Consider the following 15,592-nt stretch of genomic DNA (forward strand, 5'->3'; position numbering starts at 1 on the left):
GATGTGAATACTTTCTGATAGGCACTGTACATGCAGTTTTATAACTAGGGCTCAGAGTCTTTTCCAACCATGTGACTTGTCCAGGGAAAACAAAACTGCAAGCTGCTACATGGCTATTACCATTGGATAATGCTGTCTGATAAAATACCTGTTTGATTCCAAATGTTATACAATGTTATAGATTTTTTGATTTAACAAAGTAAATCAAGAACTGCATTAAAATCAGTGCATTTATTTTTACAGTAACATATGAATACGCCTTTTCTTCCGTAACAATTTTAACATTGTGATAAATTATTTTCTGAAAATGATTTCGGCTCCGTCATTGAACTAGTCATAATAATATGAAGGCAACACGAGTGTTTGAAACAGATAATTTAATACTACATCACTAAACACATTCACAGCTCATGCTATATGCAACTATTTCATTAGCAATAATACAAACATTAGAACATAAAAAATTAAATTATATATAAAAACATTTAAATTAGTACCTTGTCAAAAAAATTGTTCCATCCCCGGAGTGGTATATTGAAAAGTAACCAAAAACAAACTGTACACATCAGCTTTTACCTCATTTATAGAAAACTGCATTTGGTATATAGTTGTATTTCGTAAAAAAAAAGAAAAGGTACTGAGAGAAAGTCAGAGAGACGCTGATAAATAGCATGAGTCCAGACCCTAGGTATCCAAGGTTTGTGTGCCTAAAGATACCAATGCCACCTTGCAAACAATGGAAGGTTTTCTGCCCGTAGGAAAAAATAAATAATGCAGCAGTCTGAAAAAAAGCAGCAAGAGCTGCATATGTCCAGAAGGAAGAGAAAACTAAGGCCCCATTAGAGAAAATAAATAAATAAACATCCATTCAAAATAAAGGAGACAAAACAACAGATATCAAAAAATGTGACTCATATGGTGCAAAAATGCACACAAAAAAACTGCTACATCATCCTGGATGAAGTCCCAGAGGGAAAGTGTCCAAGGTGTTGCTGTTGTCTTCGTCCCCTCTGGGTTTTGGGACACCTCCTATTAAACAAAAGACAATGGAATAACATCAAACTCTCATTTTTGACTGCCTCACAAAACACATTACTCAGCACTTTAGAAATGAGTTTGAAAAATATGAAATCAATTACGATTGTAAAAATGTGTATAGCTAAGTATACACCTTTTATAGAGTAACCATCTTTTGTCAAATGACACACATTGTCACATTTGGAATAGCATCTTCCATAAGACTTGCTCATTTATGCTACTGTATGTTGTTTACAAAACACGGCTTATAAAATACAGAATATTTCAATCTGCCTATCAGAAATGTGTTAATAAGATCAGATAGGTCACTTTGGAGAGCACACCCACCTTGTGAAACACATGACAACAGCGACAATGATGGCGATCTGAACGGCTCCGATGACGGCTGCTATGAGAACGTAGTGGAGTTTCTGTCCACTGGGCACCACGTACAGGATGTTGAAGTCTTGGATTTCATCACACTGCTGGCCAGTGTAGCCCGAGTCACACCTGGGGAGACAACCAAACCGCTAGCACTTCATTTCATGATACAGAAATTACCCGGTGTTTACTAAGAAATGACATGGTGAGATGGTAATTACACAATAATTATCTATGAATTAGGTCAAAAAGAGATGAAACATAGCATACGCAGGTATGTAAGACAAAAGGACACCATGTTATCTTACCGGCAGGTGGGGATGCTATACTTAATTTCACATTGGCCATGTTCACAGAAGTTGGCGTAGTCCTCTGTGCAGAGGGAGGGGATCCCTCCATAAGCGCTATCCTCCCCTATGTCTACCGTGTCTTTAAAGGTATACAGAAAATAACAAATATTAATATGGATGATATAAATATTAAAGAGCGAGCTAGGCCTCGTCCTCAGTTGCAATTCAAATATAACTGACATGACGGAGCAGAAATATGCTTTGCAGATATGTAATAGTACAACAGTATTATTTCCATATAGACAACATGAACCATGGTCTGAGGTAAATCAACTACCATAACAACATCATAACAGAGTGTGGTAAAAGGGAGCAGCCATACCAAAAAGATCAGTCTTGCTGTTGCTACCATCGTCTTCATTTTTCTTCTTCCCTTTTTCTGAAAAAAAAAAACATAAATATTTTTGAGTGCAAGACAGAAATTTCCCAATATTGCAAATCGGTTCAAAAATTATTTTCTGAGCAAGCCAACCTTTCAGTAGCTACAGACTGCACCATTTTAAATGTGAAAGAATTCATTAGGATAGAGGTTGCTTAAAAATAGTTTTTCAACTGTAAGAAGTTGAAAATAAATCGAATTGGAGGGACTCAAGGAAATAGTGTTCAAGCTCCATGTTCTAATAGAGCCCTAATCACAAGGATTATACGATTATCAGAGAGCGCACCATGGCTTGATTATCAGAGAGCGCACCATGGCTTGATTATCAGAGAGCGCACCATGGCTTGATTATCAGAGAGCACACCATGGCTTGATTATCAGAGAGCGCACCATGGCTTGATTATCAGAGAGCGCACCATGGCTTGATTATCAGAGAGCGCACCATGGCTTGATTATCAGAGAGCGCACCATGGCTTAATAATCAGAGAGCGCACCATGGCTTGATTATCAGAGAGCGCACCATGGCTTGATTATCAGAGAGCGCACCATGGCTTAATAATCAGAGAGCGCACCATGGCTTGATTATCAGAGAGCGCACCATGGCTTGATTATCAGAGAGCGCACCATGGCTTGATTATCAGAGAGCGCACCATGGCTTGATTATCAGAGCGCGCACCATGGCTTGATTATCAGAGAGCGCACCATGGCTTAATAATCAGAGAGCGCACCATGGCTTGATTATCAGAGAGCGCACCGTGGCTTGATTATCAGAGAGCGCACCATGGCTTGATTATCAGAGAGCGCACCATGGCTTGATTATCAGAGAGCGCACCATGGCTTGATTACCAGAGAGCGCACCATGGCTTGATTATCAGAGAGCGCACCATGGCTTGATTATCAGAGCGCGCACCATGGCTTGATTATCAGAGCGCGCACCATGGCTTGATTATCAGAGCGCGCACCATGGCTTGATTATCAGAGCGCGCACCATGGCTTGATTATCAGAGAGCGCACCATGGCTTGATTATCAGAGCGCGCACCATGGCTTGATTATCAGAGAGCGCACCATGGCTTAATAATCAGAGAGCGCACCATGGCTTGATTATCAGAGAGCGCACCATGGCTTGATTATCAGAGAGCGCACCATGGCTTGATTATCAGAGAGCGCACCATGGCTTGATTATCAGAGAGCGCACCATGGCTTGATTATCAGAGCGCGCACCATGGCTTGATTATCAGAGAGCGCACCATGGCTTGATTATCAGAGAGTGCACCATGGCTTGATTATCAGAGAGCGCACCATGGCTTGATTATCAGAAAGCGCACCATGGCTTTATAGTCAGAGAGCGCACCATGGCTTGAAAAGTGCCCCCACTTCTGGAGCAAGCGGTGGCTTGCTAGAGAGGAAAAGCTGCCATAGTATTTTACATACATTTCAGCTCCACCTCAAGGACGGACTATAAATACTATGTCTGCTGTAATATAGTTAATATCCCAAGTAAAAATAGCAGTTAACTAGAAATAAATAAACTAGACAAAACCCCCCAGTCACGCCCTGACCTACTCTAGCATAGAAAAATACAAGCTCTCTATAGTCAGGACGTGACAGTTATTGTAATGCGTGCATGCCTTTGCAATGCTCATTTGTATTACAAAATGCAATAAATGACAGATAAGTGGCGAGTGACTGGGTTTAACTTGAGGGCAATTTGGCCTGTTGAGATGTAGGGTGACACACAGGCATGCTTCACTACATTTAATGGCCCTCCTGCAAGAATTGGCCAACTGCACCATCAGCAGAAATGCCTCCAAACTGATTTAAGAGATAGACACGTACATAGGGTCACATGACAAATGTTGTTAAAAAACATCTCAGGACATGCACAACAATTACTCTCTGAGAATGAATGTAATATCGCTATGGTAACAAATAATATCACCATGGTGATTTAGCAGACACTCTTATCCAGAGCGACTGACATTAGTAATGTGAAATGATAGGAATCCCATAGTAGGAATATTGGAACATCCACAACTCGTTCTCAGATTTCCAGGTTGAGATGTATTCTATTGCATTTTGAACAAGGTATGCAAGTTCATGTAATATTTAGGGTCAATATATGCTCTGTGAAACAAAAAATATATAGATTATTTATGTAAATAGATATTTTAGCCCTAGATTGTGGGACGTTTTTAAAAACAGGGCCATATTTGGGGTAGTAAATCTTCGCCCTCAAATGGAGAATGACATTTTTTAAACGGCTTTAAACAGATGTTCTGGTAAGAAACATCTTTGTAGTTATCAGACCAGCTGGTTTCCCAATGCCCCTTATAATGTGGCCCAAATCCTAATTGTGTGCATCCAGATTGAGGTCATGTCCACAAAGCAGTCTGCATGTGAAAGAAGAATCTGAAGTCTTTTGATGCGCAGAAGAAAGATGTTGTATTTCGGGACAAACCAAATAGTCTCAGTCATCACCACACAGCACACGGCATTGTCATAGTGAGGATCAATCAACCAATTAGGGTGGGTGTCATAAACATCAGAGATTGACAGGAACTAGCCATCATATAGGTCACTGGCAGTATAAAGTGATAAAGATTTAGAGAAAAGTCAAGACTGGTGGGTGGGATGCTTATATAAACACAGCACAGATCAGGAATATCAGGACTGGCACCAGGAACCCATGCAGGGGAGGATGTCTAGGACATTGTGTTCAACTGTTAATTAGGATGTCGCATTACAGCAGGATCCCCTCATCTCTACACCAAAAATCTCAGTCAAATATGAAATTGTGATTTATTTTCTTTCCCTGAGATTGTGAATAATAAATCAAATCCATCGAAAACCACGATCCATAATTTTGTCCCACGATGCAGTGTAAATACAGTACATGGGGCATAAAATGACATGTTTCTAAATTACATTTTAATGTTAGAACGTGGCATTACCTGGACACCTCCCTAGATGCTTCACGTCAATCTTCACCTGCTTCAAGCACGAAGCCTCTCTTACGTGACAGGGGGTAATGTAAGATTTTCCGTCTGTTCCACACACCGGGTTGTCATTATGGCCACTGCAGTCAATGTTGCACATACACCTGGGTGTCGCAGAAAACATTTATATAAAAATCTGTTTAATGAACACTGTATTAACACTGCGTTCACTAAAAGTGCTAAACACACATCATCAATCAATTTGAATCGAATGTGACAACCCAGGACCCCAGTATATGGAGAAAATAAGCAAAGATATCTATGAGGGACTAGTGGTCACTAGTCATCTTCCAGATGAAGACGAGTCCTCCTTTCAGAAACTACTGAGAGCACAATAGCTGATGAAGACGAGTCCTCCTTTCAGAAACTACTGAGAGCACAATAGCTGATGAAGACGAGTCCTCCTTTCAGAAACTACTGAGAGCACAATAGCTGATGAAGACGAGTCCTCCTTTCAGAAACTACTGAGAGCACAATAGCTGATGAAGACGAGTCCTCCTTTCAGAAACTACTGAGAGCACAATAGCTGATGAAGACGAGTCCTCCTTTCAGAAACTACTGAGAGCACAATAGCTGATGAAGACGAGTCCTCCTTTCAGAAACTACTGAGAGCACAATAGCTGATGAAGACGAGTCCTCCTTTCAGAAACTACTGAGAGCACAATAGCTGATGAAGACGAGTCCTCCTTTCAGAAACTACTGAGAGCACAATAGCTGATGAAGACGAGTCCTCCTTTCAGAAACTACTGAGAGCACAATAGCTGATGAAGACGAGTCCTCCTTTCAGAAACTACTGAGAGCACAACAGCTGATGAAGACGAGTCCTCCTTTCAGAAACTACTGAGAGCACAACAGCTGATGAAGACGAGTCCTCCTTTCAGAAACTACTGAGAGCACAACAGCTGATGAAGACGAATCCTCAGACTGCTGAGAGCACAATAGCTGATGAAGACGAGTCCTCAGACTACTGAGAGCACAATAGCTGATGAAGACGAGTCCTCAGACTACTGAGAGCACAACAGCTGATGAAGACGAGTACTCAGACTACTGAGAGCACAACAGCTGATGAAGACGAGTTCTCAGACTACTGAGAGCACAACAGCTGATGAAGACGAGTCCTCCTTAGAGACTACAGAGAGCACAATAGCTGCAGTGGAAAGTACTCACAAAATATCTTCAGAGTCCACATCGCATTCTGCTCCAAACTTGCAGTTGACGCATTTTGTGGGCTTTTTCCCTCTGCCTGTGCCTGATCCTTCATCATCTGTAGAAAAGGAGAGTATTTCAAAAATGTTAGCTGTCAACAGAGTTAATACTGTTCTATTAGTGGTTGGATCTGCAAAGCTTTTGTTTAAGCAGGCTATGTTTAACCAGCTTTTACTGTAACATTGTAACATGGGTTGTCAAGTCAAGCTTATTAAAGTGAAGCAAGACCAAGTTACGACACTGTACCTCCGTCGCCTGATCCGGAACTGCCATCTGTGTGTTACAGCATAGAAAATTAGTTAGCGTCAGCTTGGCCTAATATGACTAATAACAAAATGACTAGGGACAGAACCCGAGTGATGAAAATTGTGCTCCATAAAGGTGATTCTGTACTCTCTTGAGTGAAAGTGTGCAGCCTGCGACTTAAGACTCACCTGCATAGCAGGCCACATCAGAGACCTGTGATATGGACTTCTGCTGCTTGCATGCTGCTCTCCTCAAGAAGCACTCGTTCTGATAGGTGTCTCCGTTGGACCCACAAACAGGGATGTACTTCTTAGAGCACTAAGACACAACGGGCAATGAAAGGATGTTACTGAACCATCATAGCCTAGACCAGGGATCATCAAGTAGATTCAGCCACGGGACGATTTTTTTTCTTGAGCGGATAGTCAGGCGGCCAGAACAAAATTACAAATAATTTGTAGACTGCAAATTTACTGCAAGAAGTCTAAACAGATATAATATTTGACTAACACCCTGTTTACATTTGTGTACGATCACATACAGTATATCTCTATATTATGTGTGGGAATATACTATGGAACAAAGTTCTGAAATTAAAATCAATTGGAGCTGATTTGCTTTGGCAAAGCCATTCCTGCTTGCTTTCTTGCTCATGGCAATGGTAATGACAGTCTTACTTGACAACAGAGAACATGATATCCTTTATTCCACTGTGTTACTTACATGGAACTGGCAGACACATTTCAGGTCAGCCCCATTCTCTTGACATGCCCCCCCGTAACGACATGTTGCAGCGTCACACACTCTCAGGTCACTTTTCTTCTCAGACAAATCTGGTAAAAACAAGGTGTTCTTATCAGCAAGGCAGTGAAATAGCATTATTTTAGTGGTCCATTTGTAAAACCATATGGATATCTAGTATAGTCTATGTTATGTACTAGTATTTATGTGACATTGCTTTTCTATCTGGGAAAGACTTTCTAACATGAAGATTGGAGCAAATAGTGTGTGAAAGCGTTCAACTCAAAGCACAATTCTTTCCCAAACTACAGCCTTTGAGAAAAAACTCCTATGGTATAGCCTACTTGGAAACACTTTTCTTTACCTAAAATACAGTTAGCCTTGAATGCAAAAGGATATGCTCTGTTTCATCACAAAACAGAGTAAATCAGTCTGGATTCCAGGCTAAAATACACTATGAACCAAAGCCGTGACAACTTAAGAGTTCACGGCCACTTGAATACATCTTCCAGTAATGACTTTTATCCATCCGACACACCAAAGCCCATAGCTTCCCCTTTAGCCAGAAATACACTGGAACATCTCTCACTCTCTCACACTGGGCGGTATTTATCAGAGGAAGGAGAAGAACAAATCAATGGAAGAGAGGAGTCAATGTAGCGAAGACCCGGGTCATTAGCAACACGTAGCCATCCAACTCCTTTGCCACAAGACATCAATAGTCATCGCCTCATTTCGTCAATGGTTGGACTAATGAGAGATCCGGTACAGAGAGAGCTTAGCTACGCATCGTTTGTACAACTGTATTGAGAGTCAGTGGAATGTGCAATGTACAACAGTGACTGCCCAGCATAACTGGACTGAGAAATGTAGTTGGTCCTGGTTTACACAGTAATGCCTTGGCATTGCATGATCATGGGAAAGCAAAGCCAAGAACCATCAACAGGGACCAGAAAGCTGACTTGAAAAGATTGGAGAAGAGGGTCAAGTCCGATCTGCTAATCTTTGATCAGGAGCTCAAGCACATTATGTGTGAGAGGCATTCCTGATAGGAATGATAGGATTTCAGGTTGCCAAAGTGGGCTTACAAGGCACTTATAGTAAAGTAGGCCATCACAATATTGTTTGAATAAGTTCATCATTAGCCTGGTCATAAGTAGGGAATTACATTGGATAACATCGTCAGGGTCAATGAATTTGGTCAAAACATCTCCTCAGTGCTGCAAGTCTTCAATATTAACTTTAACCAACCAGTAACAGTTAACTATCAAAAACATTACGGCTGAAGTGAAATTACAGAGGATTTTATTTCCCCTGTTGACATTCAGTTGTAGTATAATCTGTTTTTCAATAGCTTTGATAACTACAGTAGGTGTGCAAAATGACTGTTGTGCTACTGTGCTGGAACAACTCAAGGTTCATGGACACCCTGAGGGAGAGTGTTTGAATCTCACAGAGCTCTAATGGAGGAATGACAAGACCATCCCAGCCTTCCAGGCAGGTTTGACAGCAGCCATTTACATCCTCCTGGGGTCAACAGCATTATCACCCAGCACTCCTATCAACTATCAGAACATTGGAAAACCCCTGGTCTGTGAGATTTACAGGGGGGGGGGAGGAGAGAGAAATTAAGACATAAAAGGAGAGGAAGAGATAAAAGAGGGCGCAAAGGAGAGAAAAAGAGGGAGCGAAGGAGAGAGAGGGATGGATGGATGGAGGGAGAGAGAAAAAGAGAGAATAGGAGAGGTAATGGGAATGGAAGAATCCTACCCCACTGAGGTTTGAACTGAAGTTCCCTCCTGCTCTCATCGCCAGTCCCCATGAGGGAAGACATATCTCAACATGCAGTAGGAGCATTATGTTGTCTTATCCCCACTGTTAGAGAAGGTTTAAGAAGAGGAAGCCACTATACAACTAATCCATTGTCTTGAGACAGGTAAGCATGCCACAGGGACTAATAATAACCCAACCTTTCAACAAATGGGAGGCAAAGTAGTTCCAGGCCAAAGATTATAGTCAGCCACTCCTAACAATCCCCTCCTCTTCTAAATAGATCTGTGTTAATCAACCAATGGTCACAGTCTCGATATAAAGGGGCTAGCCCCGATCCCAGTCACCCTGTACTTAAAGGACTATTGACCAAACTGTTCATTTCCTCATTACAGTCACTGTCGCCCTGGGATCCCGAAGCTAGCCCATTAAATACAGGCCATGACCTAAAACTCCTCTGTAATCAATCAATACCACCACTGTATAGGAACACTAGTCTTTAAAACACTGCAGTAGAAGTCATAGTGGGACCAGGGCTTGAATTAAATAAAACCCTAATGAAAATAGCATTGATCCTGACCTGCAGAATAGGCGCATAGGTGCAGTAATTTCTGGCTGTTTTACTGATGTTTGTTCTTTACAGCAGTGCAGGTTAACAACAACCACGCTTCCACTGAATTCAACCCAATCAATGCATGCCTTGAGAAATACAATCTGTGTTTCTCAGTAACAGTGGGGAAACACCACACTTCACTGCATTTAAAAGGGACAGTTCACTCTAAAATTAAAATGTTGTCCTATATTTTCAGAAGTAGTCTAATGTCAGGTCAAGCTTAATCCACATCCCACATTATAATTTGGGTATCCTAGATCCAGCAACATGCCTCAACCTGAAAACCATGGAAAAGAAAAGCCCCGAATAAAGGCAAGAAATGATACAGTGATATTATTTTCCATTCATTTCTGAAATGAATCTTTATATTGTCACGATCGTTGTACGAACTGGAAGCATACTCGGCCCAATGGATCCGACAGCATCGTTGGCGACTCTGACGAAGAACCCGCTCAGCTCGCAGATCCACCAGCTTTGGTGGCGGCTCTGGTGCGGGCCGAAGAACCCGCCCATCCCGCGGATCCAGCCATGGAGCCGGGCTGAACACTGTGCCTGGACTGGACCTCGGTGTCAAGGAAGGCTCCTGCCATGGAGCGGGACTGGACGCCATATCTGGACTGAGCACCGGCGCAGAAGACTCTGGCCATGGAGCGGGACTGGACATCGTGCATGGACTGGACATGGCGCAGAGGAAGGCTCTGGCCTTGGAGCGGGACTGGACGCTTTGCCTGGAAGCGCCGGACCGTTGACCCCCGCTGGAGGCTCCGGAACGTTGACCGTCGCAGGAGGTTCCGGACTGTGGACCGTCGCCGGAAGCTCTGGACTGGGGAACGTCGCCGGAAGCTCTGGACTGGGGACCGTCGCCGGAAGCTCTGGACTGGGGACCGTCGCCGGAAGCTCTGGACTGGGGACCGTCGCCGGAAGCTCTGGACTGGGGACCGTCGCCGAAGGCTCTGGACTGGGGACCGTCGCCGAAGGCTCTGGATTGGGGACCGTCGCCGGAAGCTCTGGACTGGGGACCGTCGCCGAAGGCTCTGGGCTGGGGACCGTCGCCGGAAGCTCTGGACTGGGGACCGTCGCCGAAGGCTCTGGGCTGGGGACCGTCGCCGAAGGCTCTGGACTGGGGACCATCGCCGAAGGCTCTGGAATGGTGACAGGCACTTCAGGGCGAGCAGGCACAGGACGTACCGGACTGGGGAGGCACACTGGAGGCCTGGTGCGTGGAGCTGGCACAGGACGTACTGGGCTGTGGAGACGTACTGGAGACCTAGTGCGTATAGCCGGCATCAATGTTACCGGTTCGATGACACACTTTGCACGGTGAGTGCAAGGAGCTGGCACAGGACGTACTGGGCTGTGAAGGCGCACTGTAGACCTGGTGCGTATAACCAGCATCAATTGTACCGGAACTATGACATACTTCGCACGGTGAGTGCGAGGAGCTGGCACAGGACGTACTGGGCTGTGGATGCGTACTGGAGACCTGATGCGTGGAGCCGGCACAGATTTCACCAGACTAATAGCACGCTCCTCAGGACGAGTACGGGGAGCTGACTCAGGTGGCATTAAACTGATTACACGCTCCTTAGGGCAAATGTTGTGCATCTTCCACCAACTCAACAACTCTCTCTGCTCTTTCTCCTCCAATACCTCCATCCACTCTCTGACAGTCTCTGACTCTCTCCGTTCACTCTCCTCCAGTTTCTCCCTCTTCTCCCAGACTGGCTCTGGTTCACTCCTCGGTTCCGCCGACCACCCCTTGTGCCCCCCCCCCCCCAAAGAAATTGGGCTGTCTTTTGGGCTGTCTTTGTGGCCGCGAACCCCGGCGTCGTCGCTGTCCTCCCTTCTCTCCTTGCGTCTGCTTCAACGGCAGGATTTCATATCTTGCCAAGATTTCCTCCCAAATCCAGGATATTCTCTTCTCGATCTCCTCGTAAGTCCAGGAGGCCATCTCCTCCTGGGCACGCTGTTTGGTCCTGTTGTGGTGGGATCTTCTGTCACGATCGTCGTACGAACTGGAAGCATACTCGGACCAACGTGCAGCATGATCTGGGTTCCACATATTTAAGTGAAACGCATGAAACAACAAAGAATAGACGATACGTGACGCTCAAGCAGTGCTCATAGGCAACTACACAGAAACAAGATCCCCACAAACACAGGTGGGAAAAATAACTTCTTAAATATGATCCCCAATTAGAGACAACGATTACCAGCTGCCTCTAATTGGGAATCATGCAAAACACCAACATAGAAAATGAAACTAGAACACAACATAGCTATACTAGATCGCCCCCTAGTCACACCCTGACCTACTATACCATAGAGAAACAATGGCTCTCTATGGTCAGGGCGTGACATATATCCAGAATACTTACGGTTGCTAAGGTCACATCTGCTATGGGGTTTCCTAAGCGGTTTGGGATCAGCACCCAATTATAGGTTGTTTTTAGGAGCATTGAAGAGCAACCAGGACCATGGGGAAAAGGAATGGCCTGCTTATTGACGGAAGTTAGTCAGGCAAGCAGCAAATGTAAACAAATAGCTTGACAAGAGGAAAACAATTGGCTTTATCAGGACAGCTCACTCTTCGTTATAAATCGGACTGCTTTTAAATAAAAGGGGAAACCGTAGCCTACTGAATGAATACAATACATAGGCCTTCATAACAAACCGTTATTATGGGAACGAGAGGACATCACTCATGGTTTATGGGATTATGGAGAGGGTGGAGCTACATCCAAAACGGGTTTACGTTTCCATTCATCTTAAATATCATCAAACATAGGCCAATCTGTCAAAGTCACACTGAATGTTACCCCTTAGAAAACCACATAGCAGATGTGAACTTATAGCAAGCATATTATATATTCCGGATATAAAGAGTAAAATTAATTTACCCTCAATTTAACCCACGATGACACTGTATACCAGTGGTGTAAAGTACTTGAGTAAAACTACTTTAAAGTAATACTTAAGTCGTTTGGGGGTGGAGGGGTTATCTGTACTTTACTATTTATATTTTTGATTACTTTTACTTCACTACATTCCTAGAGAAAATAATGTACTTTTTACTCCATACATTTTCCCTAACACCCAAAAGTACTCGTTACATTTTGAATGCTAAGCAGGACAGGAAAATGTTCCAATTCACTCACTTATGCAGAGAACATCCCTGGTCATTCCTACTGCCTCTAATCTGGCGGACTCACTGAACACACATGCTTCATTTGTAAATGATGTTGAAGGTTGCCCCTGGCTATCCGTAAATGAAAAAAAACAAAGTGGTGCCGTCTGGTTTGTTTAACATAAGGAATTTGAAATAATTTATACTTTTACTTTTGATACTTAAGTATATTTTAGCAATTACATTTAATTTTGATAATTAAGGATATTTAATACCAAATACTTTTAGACTTTGACTCCAGTAGTATTTTACTAGGTGACTTTAACTTTTACTTGAGTCATTTTCTATTAAGGTATCTTTAATTTGACTCAATTAGGATAGTTGGGTACTTTTCTACAACTGGTGTATATAAACAAAAGTCATTACTCCTAACCAGGAAACTGAGGAATTACTGTTTCCATTTAATAATGAAACCCAAACAAAAACAGCAGGACAATCCAGGGTGGGGTTAAAATATGGAAAATTTTCCCTGCATGCACCTCACCAACAAGAGGGGACAGATCGAGCCACCCCCCAATAAACATAATCCTATGAAATCACATTTCCCAAATGTATACATATATATTTTTAAAAAAACATGCATTGCCTCAAAGTGATTCCTCTTATGAAGCAGTGACACTGCCTGCCTTATGTCTGTCTAATCCAGACCAATTGAGCATGATGTGCTTTGTCTGCTGGTCAAGGAGATTGCCCAATTACCGACCAGCGTTCATTCAGCAAGGACAATAAACACCTCAGGAGCTCCTATGTTGCAAAAACACAGGATGTGTGTCTGATAAACACAAATTATTCCCATAGAAGTGCTTGCTTTGGAAAAGTTAATTGATAAAGAAAATGTATTGATACTCACCCAAGCAGTCCTTGCCTTTTCCTGAGATACATTCGCTGCTCTCAGGGTAAGAGGCTTGTGCTCCAGGCAGTGTGGAGACGGCCAAAAGGCAGAGGAGAGCGAAAAAACGGCCTGCTGAGGGTCCGTGAGATGAGAGGGGATATCCTATGGACATGATGCTTACGATGCTGTGTAGAGTGGACACCGTCTTTTCTCCAAATCACAACATATGCCTTTTTTCATTCAAATGGCAGAAATACATCAACGAATCCACCAGATGTGAATTGATGGACGGAGAACAAAACGCGTTGTTGTTGGCAAACTGTTTCACCCACGGCTAAAAAAAAGGTGTAATCTCCTTTGCAGAAAGGGGATTATCTCCCAGCATAGCCATAGCAAAAAACGGCATTATATCGGACTTTAGCTCACAAATTTCACAACCGAAATGTTGGCTTTGCTCTATTGATCGCTCGTCTGGCCGTCGTACGGGATAGGGTGTGCGATAATGAGCTGTTTTGACTGTCGCATTTACCTTTGACGCGTCTGCCTCTATTTTACCCCAGCGGCAAACAGCTGGTTTAAAATGCCCCTCCGAGAATATCTCTGCATCCTTCCACAACACAATCCCACAAAGGCGAAAATAAATGATTTTGTTGTAGCAATTTACCCAGACAATGTCTGAGTGAGGTTTTGTGAATCACCATCAACAAAGGACTTCGGTGACGCTTGGGTATCACATGACGCGAGACCACCCCCAATCATTGAAGCACGCTTTGCCGTGGAGCGGCAAGATCACACCATAAAATGTGTGGGGAGGGGATTCCGCTTGTAGCCTAGTGGGATACGTTATAAAGCGACATTTGCTAAAACTGTAAAAAGGCTACAGCCTAAGCCTACTAACTATATTTCGTAATCAAGGAGTAAGACAAGTACATTCATTAAAGTATAAAAAAATGCAAGCCATATGTGCTCTTTCACATATAAAAGAATAAGAGGGATAGGCCTATCTGGCAGATAGAAAATACAGATGGACAGTTTACCAATCCATGTTAAATTGATTATTCCCATGTTACTTACCAACTAGTATAAATTACAATTTCACAAATTGTGAATCATGACATGTCTAAATAATAATTATGCTCAAAACACTCAAGCTGATTGTTCTGGCACTGTCAGTAGCAGTTGATCTCATTAGTAGCCTAACTAGAGGCTTATTACATGGTTTATTACACGCTTATACATGTTGGAAAGGGCTCGCAAGCATTTCACTGTAAAATATTTGGTACAATACATTTTGATTGGATAACATGGCTTACATATTACATGACTTATTACATGGCTCATATTGCGTCTCTATGGTTCTCTCAGTCCTTACACTGCAGTGGCGCAGCATGCCATGTTGTGTTGGACACCACAACATCAGTGGTATTATTGATTCTGATAACACAACCACTCTTTCATATTTCATGTTCGGGCTGCTGTTCAAAAGACACATTGATGAGTATTACCACATATAACAATGCAACCACAGTCAAGCCATTGCCAGACACCTGAGGTTTCAGGATCACCGAAGAGATCACCAATCAGGACTAGTTTGACTAAAACATGGATTCCTTTTTTCGGAGTGAAGACATGTGCCTTGTGGGGCTGTTTTCCCAAACTGAGTCAGCTCACAACTGCATCAACGAGTTTGAGCAGCTAGGACTGGTGCAATTTTAAGATGTGAGTAAAACAATCACATTTCCAGTCAAATCAGTGGAAATGTGGTACACTGTGTTAACTGTATCTACCACTTTTTATGTTTCTCATGAATATGTTGAAATATGAATTTAGTTAATATTCTTTTCATATTCAATGAATCAAGTAAAAAACAGAT

The 15,592-nt window shown here is 42.9% G+C and overlaps 1 protein-coding gene across 1 annotated transcript; it reads right to left on the bottom strand.

Annotated features, from left to right (window-relative positions):
* Positions 1 to 360: 360 nt before the first annotated feature.
* tmeff1b (transmembrane protein with EGF-like and two follistatin-like domains 1b) lies at positions 361 to 14,447 on the bottom strand. Its single transcript, XM_029755501.1, has 10 exons — positions 13,738 to 14,447; positions 7,300 to 7,409; positions 6,765 to 6,894; positions 6,577 to 6,603; positions 6,292 to 6,388; positions 5,080 to 5,228; positions 2,071 to 2,127; positions 1,707 to 1,827; positions 1,366 to 1,527; positions 361 to 1,029 (listed from the first exon to the last, which is right to left on the bottom strand). Exons 1-10 carry the CDS (start codon positions 13,889 to 13,891, stop codon positions 945 to 947), a joined length of 1,092 nt encoding a protein of 363 aa, XP_029611361.1. The 5' UTR covers positions 13,892 to 14,447; the 3' UTR covers positions 361 to 944.
* Positions 14,448 to 15,592: the final 1,145 nt, after the last annotated feature.

The sequence above is a fragment of the Salmo trutta genome, chromosome 6, assembly GCF_901001165.1.
Source record: "Salmo trutta chromosome 6, fSalTru1.1, whole genome shotgun sequence".
NCBI lineage: Eukaryota > Metazoa > Chordata > Actinopteri > Salmoniformes > Salmonidae > Salmo > Salmo trutta.